This window comes from Mesoplodon densirostris, chromosome 2 (genome assembly GCF_025265405.1).
Source record: "Mesoplodon densirostris isolate mMesDen1 chromosome 2, mMesDen1 primary haplotype, whole genome shotgun sequence".
Taxonomy (NCBI): Eukaryota; Metazoa; Chordata; class Mammalia; order Artiodactyla; family Ziphiidae; genus Mesoplodon; species Mesoplodon densirostris.
This window is the reverse complement of record NC_082662.1, coordinates 59,484,333-59,505,066: the sequence shown is the minus strand read 5'-3', so window position 1 is coordinate 59,505,066 and position 20,734 is coordinate 59,484,333. Positions and strand designations below refer to the sequence as shown.

General features: G+C 38.0%; 1 protein-coding gene across 1 annotated transcript in view; it reads left to right on the top strand.

The window, feature by feature from the left end:
* Window positions 1-20,734, top strand: part of SLC35D1 (solute carrier family 35 member D1) — a 55,678-nt gene that overhangs the window by 9,190 nt on the left and 25,754 nt on the right. The window contains exon 8 of the mRNA XM_060089935.1: window positions 2,362-2,454. Coding sequence (XP_059945918.1) covers window positions 2,362-2,454 — 93 coding nt within the window. The remainder of the gene's footprint in view (window positions 1-2,361; window positions 2,455-20,734) is intronic.

Here is a 20,734-nt window from a genome sequence, read left to right as displayed (position 1 = left end):
TAGTCAGTGTACTCTGTTTAAGAAAACAGGGGAAAAGATATTTTATAAAAACACAATACAATAATGCATGTTAATGATGATGCCCTAAATTACATTGTAGTCAATGTACTCTGTTTAAGAAAACAGGGGAAAGGATATTTAAAACGGTTAACAAGTGAAAAGAAAAACAACAGTTTGGCATTTGTCAGCTGTCTGGATGGTGTGTGTGTGTGTAGGCATCTTCTACTTCCTGGATAACACTAATGTCTCTTGCTGTTGGGGCACCTGATGTTAAAGGTTGTTTTGTCCTACTGTGGATTTTTTCTTGCTGCCTTAGAAATCAGGCACACCTTTTCATTGATGCTGTGGTGGCCATAAGCAATCAGTTATTTGGTTTATCCAGCAGGCAGTAGGGCCACAATGAGATTCTTTTAATCAGGAGTTTTATTACCTATCATTTCAGAACTGCTTATAATCATGGTCCTTTGAGCATGAATCACATGACATAAAGACTTAGTGCTGCATTTCAGACCTGAATGCAGCTACTGAATTTAAAACATTTTTAACTCAAAAGAAATCACACAAATAACATGTATTTATAATAGAATTAGTAGAAAACGTAGATAAGCAAGAGGAAGAAAATATAAATCTTTCTTAATTCCACCATTGAGTGAGAAGCACTGTTTTGGTAGATACCCTTTTGTAAGAATGTGTGTTTGTGTGTATGTGTGCATGTACACACTTAACTATGAGAAAAACTTAAAAGAGTGATGATATATAATGTTTTCTAACCTGTATTTTTCATTTAGTACCGTTTCATGAACACTTTCCTCATCAATCAGTATTAAACATTTTTAGTGGCTGCATAATAGTTCATTGTGTGTTGTATCATAGTCTAATCAACTAGTTTTCTATTGTTGGGTATTTGTTTCCAGTTTTTCAAAGCTGCTTTTGATATAGCACAGGGAACTCTGCTCAGTATTGTGTAATAACCTAAATAGATACATAAAAAAGAATAGATACATGTATATGTATAACTGAATCACTTTGCTGTACACCTGAAACTAACACAGCATTGTAAATCAACTCTACTCCAATATAAAATAAAAATTAAAAAAAATTATCACTGAGAAAAACCTCTGCTTTTGAGAAGGTAGTTTGACTTTTCATATCACTTGGTGATCTTTCAGTCACAGAAGTTAGGCAGATATTATGCCCCTATCCTCACTATTCCTTTAACCCCCCTCTACCCTCCAAACTCAGGCCTACTTTTTTAGGTGACTGCTTCCTGCTGAATGTCCCAGAATTCTCATAGACTCCCTGTGTTTGAAGATGTGTGTGGTCTTTCGTAGCTCCCCAGTAGCTGAGGGCACAACTAGTCATACCATATTTTGGGAATTGTAGGGTAATCTTTCTTTTTTTAATGTTTATTTTATTTATTTATTTTTGGCTGTGTCAGGTCTTAGTTGTGGCATGCAGGATCTTTTGTTGTGGCACTCGGGCTCTTTGTTGCGGTGCCCAGGCTTCTCTCTAGTTGTGGCATGTGGTCTCCAGAGCGCAAGTCTCAGTAGTCGTGACGCATGGGCTCTCTAGTTGTGGTCCACAGGCTCCAGAGCATGTGGGCTCTGTAGTTGCAGTACGTGAGCTCTCTAGTTGTGGCACACAGGCTCAGTAGTTGTGGTGTGAGGGCTTAGCTGCCCCACGGCATGTGGGATCCCAGTTCCCCAACCGGGTATCGAACCCACGTCCCCTGCATTGGAAGGTGGATTCTTAACCACTGGACCACCAGGGAAGTCCCTGTAGGGTAATCTTAATCTTCTTTCTTTCTTTTTTCTTTTCTTTTCTTTTTTTTCCTTTTTCTTTTCTTTCTTCTTAATCTTCATTGTACTTCCCGTATACATTTCCTGAAATACTTCACTGGGAAGTTATGTCTGTCTGTGTTGATCTAGGTGTGAGTCTTTGTGTCTGTTAAATTGCACTCTGTTATAGTTCTGAAAAGCCCAAGACTAACTTGGTGACTTTTATTCTGTTCTGGAAAGGGAAGGGCTCCAAGGACGTGTTTCTATAAAGATGTATGTTTGTGTTCAAAATAACCTCTTTTCTCCTTGCTGTTTTGAGGCAGTGAGTTGATGTCATTTTTATTTCTCTGATCTTAAGCACTCAAGGAATTTATTTCAAATAAACTTGAAATCTTGTAAGTTTGCATTTGTTTTGAAAGCTTAGGTTATTTCATAATGTTTGCAAGACTTCTGACTTGACTAATTTGCTGTGTATGTTGTGGGGGAGGGATGCGTGTTTGTAATGGGGGGTGGCTCTCTGTACAGGGTTGTCTCTCTCTGTCTACCGGAACCAAATGAAACACCTAATTTTTTACTCTCCTAGGAGCTGGGAAAATATGGTCTGCTCTATTACAATGCACTGTTCATGATTCTGCCCACCCTAGCCATTGCATATTTTACGGGAGATGCGCAAAAGGTAGGACTTTCTAATTATGGCTTCACGGCTTATGTTTTTGAATTTTATTTTTATTTGTATGACCAAGAGATAGACAGTTGGGTTGTTAAAAAGTAATGTTCTTAGTAAGTGACCAAAGACTGAGAATTTACCTTTTAGCTTGCTAATGTCATGCTAACATGGAGAGTACTAAAATAGCTTAAAATGGCTCTGGCTGTCGACATAAAAATAGTGCATGCCAACTAGTGCCCTTCTCTTACGTGCCAGAAGGATAGAGGAAGGGGATTTTTACATTTCTACTAAACTACAAAATAGGAATAGTAGCAAACTATCCTTGAGAAACAAAAAATCCAGAAGTAGTAGAATTCTTCATACCTAACAAAACGCTTGTTATTTCTAGAAGCTCTCAGTTTTGGTGTACAATTGTCATCCTGGCTTAAATCCCAAGCTGTTTTTTCCCCTCAGGAGATATTTAGCTGTGTGGTGACTTAACCATATAAATAGCAATGAATATAATAGTTTACTCATTTTCTGCAAATGTTTAGCTAAATAAATCCAGAATAAAGTAGCAAACTAAATACAGACAAGAATTTTTCTCTGAAACACATATTCATAGGATAAAAATTAGTAACATTTTATAAGAATTCACAGAATTTTGCAAACTTAATGGAAATCTAGAATTCTGCCAAGGATTTGGGTACCAAGATTCCTCCTAATGATTCCCCTGGCTAGTAGTTTCTTCAGAATAAATGTATTGATTATTTATTATAATGACAGCGACAACTTCCCCAAATCAGTGGGGACCAAAATAAAGAAGAGGTTTTTAGAACTAGTTAGACTGTTAAAAATTGTTCTTGAATCAGAGGTAGGAGAAGACTGACTGCTTATAAAGCTGTTTTGTTTTTTTCATCAAGAACTCTTTCTTTTAAAACTGGCAAAGAACATATGTAAATGTTTTAATGAACTGTGACCTGGCTATCAGCAGGCCTAGAAATGACTCCAAAGCAGGAAACTACTGTAGAGGTGTTGCTCTCAAAATAAAGATGTTGAATGAGTTTTTTGTGGCTGTGAAAAAAGTGGGAAGAGAAACTAATAGGGAAGAGTCCCTATTATGTGCTAGTCACTTTATATATACAATGTAATATAGTCCCCATAACAGCTGTAAGAAGTTTGAATTAACCCTATTTTACCAAGGTGGAAATTGAGGTTCAGAGAGACTGAATAACTTGCCCAACATCAGACTGTCAGCAGGTAGTAGAGTCAGGATGTAAACCCAAGCCTGACTGCAGAGGCCATGGTCTTTTCAGTGTTCTGCCTCCTCTAGCTGACTCTGGCAGAAGTACCCTTCACTCTTTAGTTTTGGGGTAAGAATGTAATGTAAAATAACCAGGTACCCCATGGCAGCACAGATGATTCCAAATCTTGAGGCCAATCTGTACATGAGAAAGTTGGAAGAATTAATGTGATTAGGTATTCTACAGACTCGGCAAAAATGGAATTTTCATTAATTTGAAACTTTGACTAGTAGCTTGTAGCTACTTGAAAACATTGACTGAAGGAGATATTTCTTCATTCCAGAGTGATGATCATTTAACTAGAAGTTATCTGCCAGGTTGTAGGAAAATTCATGCGTATTTTGAAGTTCACTAACACACTTTCAATTTTAAATGCTTCGATATAATTACAGGTGTTTACCCATAGTGGAAAAAATGACTTTGCCACCTATATTGGGATGAGATTTAGATTTTACTCTTTTATTCTTCTTTTCTTCTTTTTTTAAGCAGAGGAGTGGAATTTGAGTAATCTTTTTGTTTTTTCCAATGAAAATGCCAAGCAAAGGTCAAGAAAGGTTTATTTTGAAAGAACAATGTTTTTTAAGAATGACTGAATTTATCTAAATGCTTTCAAGTTGGGATGATAAACTAATTATGGAGGCTAAACCCATTGCTTTGTGATCAACCCCTTCAGTGTTTTGGGTTTTACATAAATGTTTGTTCATCCTTATTATTAATTAATATGATTCTTATAAAATATTTATTGGGGTACAGATGGGCCTACTGGCTGGCAGGCTTACAATCTCATGCTCTTTTTCTTAACATTCTCTCCTTGACATACTCTCCCTCTAACATTCTCGAATAGTTATTAAGTGCTAAGCTCAGGTGATAAGAAAGAAGGATGAATTAGGTGGTATTCTTGCCTTTGAGGACCATTTAGTTGTCTTGGGGAGCAGACCTGTCAACATCAGAGTCGTAATTGTTACCAGCTCTGTGGGAGAGGTGTTGGGGTCATTGTGGGTTGGAAAATGGAAGTGGGTCAATTCCATCTCCTTGTTGGAGAGGGAATGCCTATCTCATGGAGCTTTGCCTACAGAATGAAAATACAAATGATATGAATAATCAGTATTGTTTGGTAGGTTATGAATTAAATTTGGAACTTAGGAACTCCAAGAATTCTGAGTTTGATTCTGTTCCTAAATTCCTTTCTTCCTAAATTCCTTGTGTGCTTACTACAATTTCATTTTAAGTTCATTTCAGATTCAGTCAATTCAGTATTACTGAGTATCTTCCTTGTGGTAAGAAAGCCCTGTGCTAAGTTCTTTGGGAATATATGATAAATACAACATAGTCCTTGCCACACAAGAAAGACATTTGACATGCTACAGAGATGGTGTAAGATCCAGCACCAAAGTGCATGCCCGTCAGTCAGTCAGTACTATAAGTATTCAGGTTAGGAAGAAACTGGTGTAGGTTAAATACCAAGCTTGGATTTTTAGAGGGGGGTAGGGCTTGGTTTTCTTACCCACCAACTGCAACAAGTAATGCTAACCTGTTCTGGGGGTTGTTGTTAGAGATATAACTTATAGAAGTGGTTGAATGGTTTGCTTTTATTAATCAGCATAGAAGCAGTGGGTGGAAGCCATAGAGGCCCTAACGCATCCTAGAGGCTCATAGTATCCTATGAGAGGTTGCAGTTGATTTCTTCCACTGGAAGGTTCAGTTTCATAGTAGTCAGTGGGTTGTTTGTCTGAAGTTCTGGCAAAAAGGGTTCACATTACAGAGTGGAATATGTGGCAGGATTTCAGGTAAGTGTTTTCTAGTAAGTCAGGTTCATATTCAGTGTGTCTTTTAGGCTTGGGTTTTCCCTTCAGAATATGTGTACATATAAGTGGACAAACATTCATGTATGTGCATGTATTTTTTTAAAGAATGGACACTTTTTTGGTGTGGCAGTTTATCTTTTTTAAAAAAAATTAATTAATTTATTTATTTGGTTGTGTTGGGTCTTAGTTGCAGCAGGCGGGCTCCTTACTTGTGGCATGCAAACTCTTAGTTGCAGTATGCATGTGAGATCTAGTTCCCAGACCACGGATTGAACCCGGGTCCCCTGCGTCGGTAGCGCAGAGTCTTAACCGCTGTGTGCCACCAGGGAAGTCCCAACAGTTTATATTTAAAGCTGTTCCCATGTTAACAATTTTCAGTCTACTTCTGACCTTCAAGTAATACTTCACCTATAGGGTATGGTGCCTTGTACAATGCCTGATAAGATGCTTCCACATTAATCATTTTCCCTAATCCTCATTGTGTACCTGTGTGGTAGGTTGTTATCTGGTATATAGAGGTTAAGGACATGCTTGAGGTTATACGGTGGCTGAGTTCAGCACTAGAACCAGTCTTTCTTTTTTTGTGGCCGCATCCTGTGGCTTGTGGGATCTTACTTCCCTGACCAGGGATCGAACCCATGCCCTCGACAGTGAAAGCACAGAGTCCTAACCACTGGACTGCCAGGGAATTCCCTAAAACCAGTCTCTCTGACTCCAGGGAGATCTCTTGCTGTTTGCCTGACCACATCTATCTCTCAAAGCCACTTGCTGCGTCCCTGACTTGTTTTTTCCCCCGTTCAGGACTTGCATGCATACAGAGCAAGCTACTGAATGAGAGAAATATCTCAGATTAGTATTAGAAGTGGAGTCCCTGAAGCTTGGCTTTGTTGTTACTTAATTGTTTACAAATAATTATTTCATTCAGCGAATATTTATTGAGTGCTTATTACGTGTCAGGTGCTGTTCTAAGTTAAAAAACAAAGACATGTCTTTGCTTCAAAGGAGCTTGCATTCCAATGGGGTAAGATAGACTAAGCATAAATTGTGTAATAAGAGCTATGAAGAGAGATAAAACGAGGAGAAGAGTGATTGGGGAAGTGCTATTTTGGATAAGATGATTAGGGAAAGCATCTTTATAAGCTTCGTTTGAGCAGACACTGAACTGAATGGACTGAGAGACCAGTTTGTGTGGCTCTTTAGAAGGAGTAGTCTAGGCCGAGGGGAGAGCAGGTTCTAAGGACTGAGGTGGGAGCTTGTTCACAAGGAGCATTTCCTGGAGTGGCAAATATCAGGAGACATCAGAGTGGGCCTTGGAAGATGCGGAGGCAGAAAAACAAAAGGTACGTTCCAGGTGGAATTAATAGCGTGGGCACAGGCCCAGCCACAAGGACCAGACTCTTCCACGTGGTTAGAAGGTAGAAGTCAACGACTTCGGAGCCCTTAGAGGAGTCCTTGGAGAGCATGTGGTTCCAGACCCTTATTTCACAGATGAGGGAACTGGGCCCAAAGAGGGCTCAGGGCTAGAGCCCAGATTTTCTGACTCTACGACTAGTGTCTCCTTCTTCCTGCCATCCCACACCCCGCTTCCTTCCAAGTTGGGACTAGTGCCAGACACAGGAATTTGCAAGTTACTCTGCAGACAGTGACACGTCCCTAAAAGTTTGTGACATAAGTGGTACAATGGAGAGGACTTGGGGCCAGAATGCAAAAGACCAGCAAACTCCAGTTCTCTTTGTGACCACTGTCTGACTTTGGATGAGTCCCTTCTGCTCTCCAGGCCCACTTTGTCATGTGGTAACCGAGTAGGCTGGGTCCACTGAGTCGGTTGGTTCTCTAGGTAGGGCATGTTTCGGGGCTGAGACAGTGTTTCTGAGGAGTAGGAGGCACGCCAGTGTGGAGACGGGGCTGCTGCTCTGACAGCTGGCACGAGGCCAGCTGCCGCCTGCCTCCTGATAACCTGTGCTGATAAACTGCTCTCATCTGTTGCGCTCTTGGCTTTCCTGACCCAGAGCTTTTTTGATTGTAAGCTCTCTGTGTATTGAATGAAAAGATCTCCAAGATAAATTGTTGAATGAAGAAGCACAGTGTAAAACAGTGCATATGGTTTACTAACTTTTGAGTAAAATAAAAAGGGAAAAATAAGAATATATATACACATTCATTTAATTTACTTACTATTTAAGTAAAGAAACTGTGGAAGAATATGCATGAAACTAATAAAGTAACCACCAATTTGTGTGTGTGTGTGTGAGAGAGAGAGAACAGGGTAAGTGTAGAATAGAAGTGGGAGGGAGACTTTTCATTATTTGTCTTCTTATATTTTTTTGATTGTAGAAACATATGAATGTATTTTAAATTACATTTTATAAAAGGAAAATAAGATAAAGTTTTTTTTCTATAAATAATGATTATCCTGTGATGAATTATAAATTTTAAAATAACTGGGGGAGGTGGGACAAATTAATTTGTTCTCATTGTTCAGAGTTACGGACTCTTGACCCAGGATTCAAACTGAAGCAAAATCAGATCCAAATTATTTTTCTCAAAATCCCACTGTTAACCTTAGTAGGGAGAGGAGGGAAAGCTTCCCTCTGTTAGGGCAGGAATCCAATAAGAGGGCTCTGAAAGGTCAGCTCCCCAGGGAAGCAGGAGTATAAAACAGTTGATGAGCTGGCACAGCCTTTAAGCAAGAATTGAAGGCCAAGGAAGAAAAAACTAAATTACCATAAAAATTGAAAGGCAAGATGCAATTGAACAACTCATCCCAATGAGCACTAATAAGGTCCTTGGCAAAGCATTCTGAGAAACCAAATACGTGCGTGTAATTTTTCAAAAAGTTTAAGTTCTCAACGTCCTAGGTTTACCAGAAACAAAGGAACCAGTATATCCGGCATTTAGTTTTTTTAGACACATGTCTTCTAACTTTAAAACATTCTCCTTTTAAAAAAAACTATGGGACTTCCCTGGTGGTGCAGTGGTTAAGAATCTGCCTGCTAATGCAGGGGACACAGGTTTGATCCCTGGTCCAAGAAGATCCCACATGCTGTGGAGCAACTAAACCCATGTGCCACAACTACTGAGCCCACAAGCCACAACTACTGAAGCCTGCATGCCCTAGAGCCCACAAGCTGCAACTACTGAGCCCACGCACTCTAGGGTCCCTGTGCCACAACTACTGAGCCTGCATGCTGCAACTACTGAAGCCCACGTGCCTAGAGCCCGTGCTCTGCATCAAGAGAAGCCACCGCAATGAGAAGCCTGCGCACCTCAACGAAGAGTAGCCACAACTAGAGAAAGCCCGCGCGCAGCAACGAAGGCCCAACACAGCCAAAAAAAAAACAAAAAACAAAAAACAAACTATGTGTCACACAAAAGCCAGCTTACTATTAACCAAAGATATCTATTTAACATAGATAAAGGCAGAACAAGCATCAATTGACTAATGACTTTCCAAAGGACAGACTGTGTTTAAACTTGTTAGTCGCTGCCTCCCAAAGGGAATGTCTGTAGCACAAAGCCAGTGATTCAGAGTCTCAGGAATTGGAGTCTGACTTTCTGACAGCACACCCTGCTAGGTGTTCTCACGTAGGGATGGGAGAACAGACCCCTTGCTGTAGCTCTCACAAGGCCAGCACTGTAGGCACTGGTACACTGTATAATGTCTTCATTATATCACTGGTTAAATTACATGGCTCAGATGAGTTTTACAGGAAAAGTTCCTGCACAGATCATCTACCGGGAGGTGTCTTACTAAGCATTACTACTAAATAATGAAGAATTTTTAGGCTGTTGCTTTAGCCTGTCTAGAGTTATTAATCTTTTCTGGGTCCCTTTGTGGATCATTACAGACTGATTCTCAAACCCTGAAGTGTTCTTTCCACATAGAGACAGAACCTTCTGGCTTTCTGGGCCTTGGTATTCTCAAATGTAATACAGGTGTGTTGGATCAGTTATTTTTTATTTATGAATGACTAGATCTTTCTCTTTGCCTTTATATTGTTTGACTGACAAAGTAATGTTTTTAGCCATTCTTACCTTTGAGGATATGCTTTTTTCAAAGTAAGTGTAAGTGACCCCATTGACACTAGTACTGGAGTGTGTGGTTTTGACATGGTATGTAGGTGTTAACATAGGCAGCAGAACCTAGCAAGAAGGGGTGTTGAAGATCTGTGGGTTCCTATTCTGAATGAGGAGCAGGAGGCAGGCAGATGGTTACAGTAGTGCAGAAGATGGGTTGCTAACTAGGACCACTGGTTGCATGAACTTGTCTAACTTTTCCAGGGTGGGGGGGAACCATGCAGATAATTTACACCACTGATATTATCTTCTGCCTTAGCAGGTTTCCTGTCAGTTTACTTTCTAGGCTAAGGATTCAATTTCTTTCTCAAGAGTTTTTTGGGGAATGAATTTTCAAGATAGAATTCATGAACCTTTTTTTTTTTCTTTTAACCATGAAGTCCAAAGACTAAGTGGTTTGTTTATTTTTAGTCTTTATAGTAAACAGGGAGGTATCCAAACATAAGAAAATGTCTCAATGATGCTTTGGATTTTATTTCAAATCTCAAGTAAATTGGCAACTCTTTGCTTAACAGATTTTCCTAGGAGTGAGAACGGTTGCATCTAAGAGTCAGGTACATGTTGAAATTATTCCCTGCTTTTTACTAGATTAGGATGGTGATTTGGTGCTAATGTGGCATTGTAGACATTGCCAAGTTGTCCCAGCACTTTCTTGCTAAGCCTGCACATAGCCTCAGACTTTTCACCAAGATACTGGTCCAGATAGGCAGATCCATCGATTGGAGCTAGTTGATTAGACAAAATCTGATTGTATTCCTACACTAGATTTTCTTTTCTTTTATTTTTTTCTTTTCTTCTTTTTAAACTGAAGTGTAATTGACTTACAATATTACATTAGTTTCAGGTGTACCTTCACTAGATTTTATTCATTGTTATTGATTACTGCCTAATCTTACTCAGTCTCCCTCTCTTTCTTAATTTCCTTAACCTAAGCAACTAAAGAACAATTTTTTTTATTAAAGTTTTTTTCTAAATACTTTTATTTAACTGAAAGTCTTATTTAAACCAAATGCCTAGTTTTAGGAAGTGGTAGGTCCATACGACCTGTTTGCCCATTACTTATGCCACATTCTTTTCATGCCTGTGGTGTGTATTACGTTACATTATTAGCACCTGTAGAACCAGAGACTTCATTCAAAACAGAAGGAAAGCCTTAGAAAGCATGTTTATATGTTCAGTCTGTAATCACAGCCCGCACTCAGCCAGCACTGAAAATTGCCAGCCTTGTGTCAGAGAGCCTATCTAGTTCTGTGCCACACAGAATGACCAAGCAGTTCATTTTCTTCACAATGGCTCTTTATCAGTTTTCTCTAGAGGCAGAAGTTTTGTTTTGCTTAAAAATTGAATAACAAAGTACATTCTCACCGTGCCTTCTTTATTTCCTATCTTGAGGAGAAGAAAAATTCGCTTGTAAATCTATCACTGAGAGATAACAGTGATAGAAGTTTAAGTAAATAATCTCTCTGAATATAAATTATGTATACATTTAAAGAGTCTGTATTTTATTCTCTCGATTGATTCTAACAAGAGACAGATGGAGTAGTTTTCTATATTTGTAATATAGGTAGAAGTTTAGAAAGGTTAAATGACTTTATGATGGCCTCACAGAAAATTAATGTCAGAGAGAGAGTTAGGACTTTCGCTTTTTGACTCAGTAACCATGTGGAACCATCTAGGAGAAAATTCAGAATATATTGCCTTGTCTTTGGTTTTCCCCAGTAGTCCAGATAGCAGGATGAAGGTTATGGAGCTGAACAGGTATTTACTAGCTGAATAATTTTGGTAAAGTTACTTAATATTTCTGAGCCTAGAGCATAATAGCTTAATAAGCAGTAGCTTTTATTGTTTTTATTATTCCATCTTTATGGCATAATAAAAGGAGAGTGGACTCCTTTGTACTCTAGGAGTACAAAGGAGTCATATTGGGTCATATTTATCCTGCAGCTATACATTCAAATGTCTGCTGCTTGCCAAAGATCCATTCCTATGGCAAAGCAGGGGAATGCAACAGGCTGCCTGTCCCGTAGACTGGCTTTCTCCAGAGACAGGCTGAGTATTTAGGGAAAGAAAAAAATCCCGTGAGAATTAGTTTTCTATTTTTGAATTATATATAAATAGAATTATGTCCTTGAGATTTATTTTAATATTCTATATAGTTATTATGTTCCCAAAGGGGACTGTGCACTAAATATTTGGGGCATTTTTCTGAATAAAATTTAATGCTCTGTGTAGAGAACATTGGGCTTTGAAATATGTTAAGTCTACCATGGATTAGCTGTGTTACCTGAAGTAAGTTACTCATTGTCTTCCGGGGATAATAAGGCTTGGCCTTTCTATTGTAGGAATCAAATGACAGGCCATGTACGGAAGCACTTTGTAAACTATAATGTGCTCCATAAATATAAGGTGGTACGTTTTTATTGCTGCCATTTGTCCCTTCACTATCAGCAAACCTGACTAAACCATCTTCAGCTTAGTGCTCTGAGGCCTACCATGGGGCCTGGCACATGATCGGCACTTAGTAGATGTTGAATTGTACATTGAAAGCAGTGAAGGACTGTTGAGAAAGGATGAGAAGAGAAAAGAAAGATATAAAAAAAGACCCAAGTGAAAGTTTTAGGGATGAAAAATGTAATCAGAATTGAAAAATAAAGCAGAAGGTATCAAACAGATTAGGTACTATACAAGAAAAGTTCAGTGAATTAAACAAATAGTAATAGAAACTATTCAAGATGAAGTTCAGAAAAAATGACTAGAAAACAAACAGATTATTAGTGACATGTAGGATAATATTAAGGGTCTAACATTTGTGTAAGTATCATCCTGAAAAAGGGGTGGGGTGGGGGAGAAAAAAAATATTTGAAGAAATAATGGCTGAATTTTTTCCAAATTTGATGAAAACTCTAAATCTGTACCCACAAGGAACTCAATAAACCTTAAATAGAATAAGCATAAAGGAAACTATACCATGAAGAGGGACATTCCATAATGCTAAAAGGGTTAATATTAGTGGGTATAACAATACTGAGTGTGTATGTACTTGATGAGAGAGCTTCAAAATATATGAAGCAAAAACTGATAGAACACAAAGGATAAATAGACCAACCTACAATTATAGTGGAGATTTTTTTTTTTTTTTAGAAGATGTTGGGGGTAGGAGTTTATTAATTTATTTATTTTTGCTGTGTTGGGTCTTCATTTCTGTGCGAGGGCTTTCTCTAGTTGTGGCAAGTGGGGGCCACTCTTCATCGCGGTGCGCGGGCCTCTCACTATCGCGGCCTCTCTGTTTGCGGAGCACAGGCTCCAGATGCACAGGCTCAGTAGTTGTGGCTCTCGGGCCCAGTTGCTCCGCGGCATGTGGGATCCTCCCAGACCAGGGCTCGAACCTGTGTCCCCTGCATTAGCAGGCAGACTCTCAACCACTGCGCCACCAGGGAAGCCCTATAGTGGAGATTTAACATTCTCCTTTCAGTAACTGATAAAACAAACTCAGTCATTAAGGATAGAGAAGACTTGAACAGCACCGTCAACCAAGCCGACCTAACTGACGTTTGTAGAGCACTCCGCTCAATAGCAAGAGGATACACATTTGCTTCAAGTGCACATGGAACAATTCACCAAGATAAATTATATTCTGGGGCATAAAACAAGTGGTAATAGTTTAAAAGAATCAAACCCAGAGTATGTTCGCTGATCAGCACAGAGTTAAACTAGAAATTAATATGTATTGTAAAAGAAGAAAGATTTAAATTCAGTGATCTAAGCCTCTCCCTTAAGAAACTAGAAAAAATAAGAGCAAATTAAACCCAAAGTAAATAGAAGGAAGCAGAAATCAATGAAATAGAAAACAGAAAAGCAGTAGAGAAATCAATGAAACTAAAAGCTGGTTCTTTGAAAAGATCAGTACAAATGCTAAACCATGGCCAATTGATCAGGACAGAAAGTCAGAATACACAAATTACCGACATCAGGAATGAGAAAGGGGCATCATTACCTAGCCTGCATATATTAAAAGGATAATAAGGGAATTTTATGAACAATATACCATAAACTCAAAAACTGAGATGAAATGGACAAATTCATGAAAGAGACAAAACTGCCAAAGCTCACTCAAGAAGAAATAGATAACATGAATAGCCTTATTCAATAAAATAAATTGCTCTATTTAATTAAAATAAGTAAAAGCCCTAGTTTTTAGCCCTATCTTTATTAAAGAAATTGAATTTTTAGTTTAAAACCTTCCGAGAAAGGAAACTCCAGGCCCTGATCACTTCACTGGAGAATTTTACAAGATGTTTAAGGAAGAAACAATGCTAATTCTACATAAAAATTTCCAGAGTATAGAAAAGAACACTTCCCAATTGATTTATGAGGCCAGCATACCCTCTACCACTAGCTGACAAAAAATTACAAGGAAAGAAGAAAACTATAGTCCAAAAAAATACAGCAGTATATAAAAAGGACACTAAATCATGACCAAGTTGTGTTTATCTTAGGAATTAAGGTTAGTTTAAAATTGGAAAATCAGTTAATCAGTGCAATTCATCATATTGGCAAGAGTAAAGTAGAAGAACTTGTCGATAGTTTGAGAAAATGTATTTGACAAAAGTTGACACCCATTTATGAGTTTAGAATTCTCAGCAAAGTAGGAATAGAAGGGAACTTTCTCAACCTAATAAAGGACATCTACCAAAATAATGTATTGCTATTTTACTGAATGGTGAACGACTGAATACCTTTTCACTAGGATTGAGAACAAGGCAGGGATGTCTGCTCTGATATAATGTTCTATCCAACATTATACTCGAGGACCCCATCAGTGCAGGAAGGTAAGAATAAGAGATTATAAAGGAAGAATTAACAATATCTCTATAAAAACCATGATCATATATGCAGAAAATCCTAAAGAATCTAGAAAAGAGTGATTAGAACTAATTAGTTTAGCAAAGTTGTAAGATATAAGGTCAGCATATAAAAATGGACTGTACTGCCATATACCAGCAATGAACACTTGGCAACTAAGTAAATAATACCATTTATAAAAGCTTCAAAAGTATGAAATACTCAGGGAAAAATTTAACAAAATATGTCAATGTCTACACTGAAAACTTTATAAAACAGTACTGAGAGAAATTTTAAAAGACCGAAATAAATTATTTTTATATTTATGAATGTTTATGAATTGGAAAACTTGATGTTATTAATCTGTCAATTCTCTTCTAATTGATCTGTAGATTCAACACCATTCCAATCCCATAGCAGGATTTTTTGTAGAATTGCTAAGCTGATTTTGAAATTTTCATAGAATTGCAAAGGACTTATCATAGTCAGATTTGAAAAAGAACAATGTTGGAGGACCTAGCGAATATCATACTAACTGAAGTAAGTCAGACAGAGAAAGACATATTATATGATATCACTTATATGTGGAATCTAAAAAATAATGCAAATGAATCTATATACAAAACAGACTCAACAGGTACAGAAAACAAACGTATAGTTACCAAAGGGGAAAGGGAGTCGGGGGGAGAGATAAATTAGGGATATGGGATTAACAGATACAAATTACTATTACATAAAATAGAGAAGCAACAGGGATTTACTGTATAGTATAGAGAACTCTATGCAGTATCTTGTAATAGCCTATAATGGAAAATAATCTGAAAAAAGACATATATATAACTGAATCACTTTGCTGTAACCTGAAATTAACACAATATTGTAAGTAACTATACTTCAATTAAAGAAAAACAAAAACTTTTAAAAAAGAAAAGAAAAATGTTGGAGGATTTATCTACTTGATTTCAAGACTTTTATAAAACTACTGTAATCAAGACGGTGTGGTATTGGATTAAGAGTAGACATAGACCAATGGAACAGAGCAGAGAATCAAGAGGTTCAGATAGACCATTTGGTCAGTTTTTATTGAAGGTAACTAAATAAATCAATGAGGAAAGGATAATCTCTTCAACAAATGGTGCTGGAACAGTTTGACATCTATTTGCAGAAAAATGAACCTTGACCCTTACCTCAGGAAATACACAAAAATTAATTTGAAAAGTATTTTGAGTTGCATTGTGTTGTTCCTCCCCTCAAAGTCATGTTGAAGTCCTACCCCCAGTATCAGAATGTGACCTTGTTTTGAAACAGGATCATTGCAGATGTAATTCGTTAAGATGAAATCGTAATGGAGTAGAATGGACCCTAAATCCAATATCAATGGTGCAGTTATAAAAAGGGTAAATTTGGATACAGACAGTAACATAGAGAGAATGCCATGAGAACATGAAGGCAGACACCAGAATGATGCCTCAGCAAGCTAAGGAACACCAAAGATTGCCAGAAAATCACCAGAAGCTAGGGGAGAGACGTGGAACAGATTCTCTCTCACAGCCCTCAGAAGGAACCAACACTGCTACACCCTGATCTTGGACTTCTAGCATTTAGAACTGTAAGACGATGCATTTCTGTTTTTTAAGTCATTCAGTTTGTGGTACTTTGTTACAGCAGCCCTAGCAAACTAATACAAAAAGGATCATAGACCTAAAAGTAGAGCTAAAACTATAAAACTAGAAGAAAACACAGAAAAATATCTTTGTGATTTGGGCTTAGACTGGGTTTCATAGAAAAGTCATAAAAAGCAAGAATTGTAAAACACAAAATTGATCTTAGACTCCATCAAAATTAAAATTGTTTTTCAAAAGACACTATTAAGAAAATGCAAGCCACAGACTGAAAATACTTGTATAATCATGTATTGCATATATTGCATTCATATATATTGGGTTGGCCAAAAAGTTCACTTGGTTTTTTCCGTAAGATGGCTCTAGTAGTGCTTAGTTGTCTTCAACTTCATTCAAAACAATTTTGTTAGATTGTTTTGTTAGATTGTATGACAGCTGTCATATCAGCGTGCATTAAAAAAAAACATCAAAATTGGTGAATTTTTGTCTAGTCATTTTAATATTGAAGATGGGAAGAAAGCAACATTTTTGGCACATTATGCTTTATTATTTCAAGAATGGTAAAAACGCGACTGCAGCGCACGAAAAGATTTGTACAGTGTTTGGAGAAGGTGCTGTGACTGATCGAACGTGTCAAATGTGGTTTGCGAAGTTTCGTACTGGAGACTTCTTACTGGAAGATGCTCCATGATCAGGTTGACCAGTTGAAGTTGATAGTGATCAATCGAGGCATTAATTGAGAACAGTCAACGTTATACCACGTGGGAGATAGCCAACATACTCAAAATATCCAAATCAAGTGTTGAAAATCATTTGCATCAGCGTGGTTATGTTAATCACTTCAATGTTTGGGTTCCACATAAGTTAAAGTGGAAAAAAACCTTCTGGACCGTATTTCCACATGCAATTCTCTACTTAAATGTAAAAAAAGTTCCGTTTTTAAAACAAATTGTGACGGGCGATGCAAAGTGGATACTGTTCAATAATGTGGAATGGAAGGGATCATGGGGCAAGTGAAGTGAATCACCACCAACCATACCAAAGGCCAGTCTTCATCCAAAGAAGGTGGTGATGTGTATATGGTGGGATTGGAAGGGAGTCCTCTACTATGAACTCCTTCCAGAAAACTAGTCAGTTAATTCCAACAAGTACTGCTCTCAGACCAACTGAAAGCAGCACTTGACGAAAGCGTCTGGAATTAGTCAACAGAAAATGCATAATCTTCCATCAGGATCACGCAAGGCCGCATGTTTCTTTGATGACCAGGCAAAAACTGTTAAGGCTTGGCTGGGAAGTTCTGGTTCATCTGCCGTATTCACCAGACATTGCACCTTCAGATTTCCATTTATTTCAGTCTTTAGAAAATTCTCTCAATGGAAAAAATTTCAATTCCCTGGAAAACTGTAAAAGGCACCTGGAACAGTCCTTTGCTCAAAAAGATGAAATGTTTGGGAAGATGAAATTATGAAGTTGCCTGAAAAATGGCAGAAGGTAGTGGAACAAAAGGGTGAATATGTTGTTCAGTAAAGTTCTTGGTGAAAATGAAAAATATGTCTTTTATTTTTACTTAAAAACCGAAGGAACTTTTTGGCCAACCCAATATATATGATTAAGGACTTGTATCTAGAATATATTTTTTAAAACTGTTAATTTAAAACTCAGTAGTAAGAAGACAACTTGAATAAAATTTGAAAAAGATTTGCACAGACACTTCACTAAAGAAACAGTACTGGGCTTCCCTGGTGGCACAGTGGTTGAGAGTCCGCCTGCCGATGCAGGGGACATGGGTTCGTACCCCGGTCCGGGAAGATCCCACATGCCGCGGAGCAGCTGGGCCCGTGAGCCATGGCCGCTGAGCCTGTGCGTCTGGAGCCTGTGCTCCTCAATGGGAGAGGCCACAACAGTGAGAGGCCCGTGTACTGCCAAAAAAAAAAAAAAAAAGTACTGATGGCAAAAAGCACATTAAAAGATGCTTAACCTCATTAGTGATTAGGGAAATGCAAATTAAAATTACAATAATACACATAGGGAATGGTGGATTTGGGATCTGGATGCAGGTCTGACTTCAAAGCCAGTAATCAGTTTATGAAGGTTTTAAAAAAGAAGAAGAAATGGAACTTATAAGAGAGGAAAGTGCTACAAGTTTCAAGACAAAAGATGTTGGTGTCTGTGTGTGAAATAGAATGTATTCTATTTCTTCAAGAGTATTAGGTCTGGGGACTTCCCTGGTGGTCCCGTGGTAAAGAATCTGCCTTCCAACGCAGGGGACTTGGGTTCCATCGTTCGTTGGGGAACTAAGATCCCACATGCCGCAGGGCAACTAAGCCTGCGTGCCGCAAACTACAGAGCCCACGCGCTCTGGAGCCCGAGTGCCACAACTTCAGAGCCCACTTACCCTGGAGTCCGCGCACCACAACTAGAGAGAGAAAAACCTGCACGCCGCAAATAGAGAGAAGCCCGCATGCCTCAACGAAGATCCCATGTGCTGCAACTAAGACCCGACGCAGCCAAAAAAAAAAAGTATTAGGTCTGTAATATTTTTTACTCTGGTTTATCTGTGTGAGTCTTGCCATGCTTCAACCAGGTATAAACTACAATTTTCATGTCAGTGTATAAATATTTTAAACATTTAACCCTAAAAATAACATTTGATCCTCTAGACCAATATTTCTCAAAATGTTTGACTTCTACATACAGTTAGAAATAATAATTATATTGTGATTCAGTATACACTCCCATGCACACATAAATGAGGCAAAATTTCATGAAAAAATATTTCTTGTTACACGGAATATACCCTGTTTTCTATTTTGTTCTATTTTATTTTTGAATGCTATTTGTGATCAATAAATTGATTCATGACCTAAAAAAAATTAAAATTATAATGAGCTACCATTTATTTAATCACTTGGATGGTCTGAAACAATTCCAAATGTATGTATGAATGTAGAGCAGCGGGAACTCTCATAGCAGTGCCGGTGGGAATACAAAATGTTATAGCTACTTCGGAAAACAGTTGGACAGTTCATTATAAAATTAAAGATGCATTTACTGAAAGAACCAAGCCATCCGCATTATGTCAAGTGAAAGAAGCCAGATACAAAAGAGTACATACTGTACAATCTCTCATTTATATGAAATTACTGAATGGTAAAACTCTAGTAAGAAAGTAGATCAGAGGTTCCCAGGGGCTGTAAATGGGAGAGGGGATTGACTGCAAAGGGGCAGGAGGGAACTTTCTAGGGTGGTAAATATTTCTTTCTTTCCAGCTTTACTGAGATACAATGGACATTTAATATTGTGTAAGTTTAAGTTGTACAATGGTTGATTTGTTACAGTTATGTATTAGGAAATGATTACCACAGTAGCATTAGTTAACCCTGCCATCACCTCACATAACTGCCTTTTTTTTTTTTTTTGTGGTGAGAACACTTAAGATCTACTCTCAGTAATTTTCAAGTATATAATATAGTGTTGTTAACTATAATACCATGCTTATACGTTAGATCCCTAGAATTTATGCATCTTATAAGTTGTAAAACCAACCTCTCACCATTTCCCCCACGCCCCAACCTCTGGCAACCACCATTCACCCTCTGTTTCTGTGAATTTGGCTTTTTTAGATTTTACGTGTAAGTGAGATCAGACCGTGTCTGTCTTTCTCTGTCTGATTTATCTCACTTTGCATAATGCCCTCAAGGTCCATTTACGTTGCTGCAAAAAGCAGGATTTCCTTTCTCATGGCTAAATAATGCTCCATTGTGTGTGTGTCTTTGTGTGTGTGTTTTCCATCTTGGCTGTACAAATTTACATTTCCACCCGCAGTGCACAAGTGTTCCCTTTCCTCCACACCCTCTCCAGCACTTGTTATCTCTTGTCTTTTTGATGACAGCTATTCTAACAGGTGTGGGGTGCTTACTGTGGTTTTGATTTGCATCTTAGATGCAAAGTGATCAAATCACTTTGATTAGTGATGTTGAGCACCTTTTCATGTACCTGTTGTCCATTTGTGCCTCCTTTTGGGGGAAATGTCTACTCACTTCCTTTGCCCATTTTTTAATTGGGTTGCTTGGTTTTTCTGTTTTTTTGTTTTTTGCTGTTATATGAGTGCCTTATATACTTTGGCTATTCACCTATTATCAGATACCTGGTTTACAAATATTTTTTTCCCATTCCGTAGGTTGCCTTCTCATTTTGTTGATGGTTTCTTTTGCTGTGCTGTGCAGAAACCTCTTAGTTTGATGTAGTCCCTCTTATCTTTGCTTTTGTTTTTTGTGCTTTTAGTGTCATAGCCAAAAAATTATTGTCAAGACCAGTGGTAAGGAGCTTTTTCCTGGGTTCTCTTCTAGGTTTCATGGTTTTAGGCCGAAATTTCTTTATCATGACTGTAATGGTGGTTTCATGACTATATATTTTTCAAGACTCATTGAATTACACACTTAAAATTGGTGAATTTTATTTTTTATATGTTATGCCTCAACAAAGAACCATAAACGAATTGAATGTCTACTGTCTGTCAAATGCTGTGTTTGGAATGTGATTCAGTTAATTTGATGTGGTTCCTCCCACCAGGGAGCTCACAGTTTGTAGACGTGGTGTAGAAAGATTTGCAGTTCAGCGAGATAAGAGCACTAAAGAGAAGTATTGCTGAGGAAGGAGT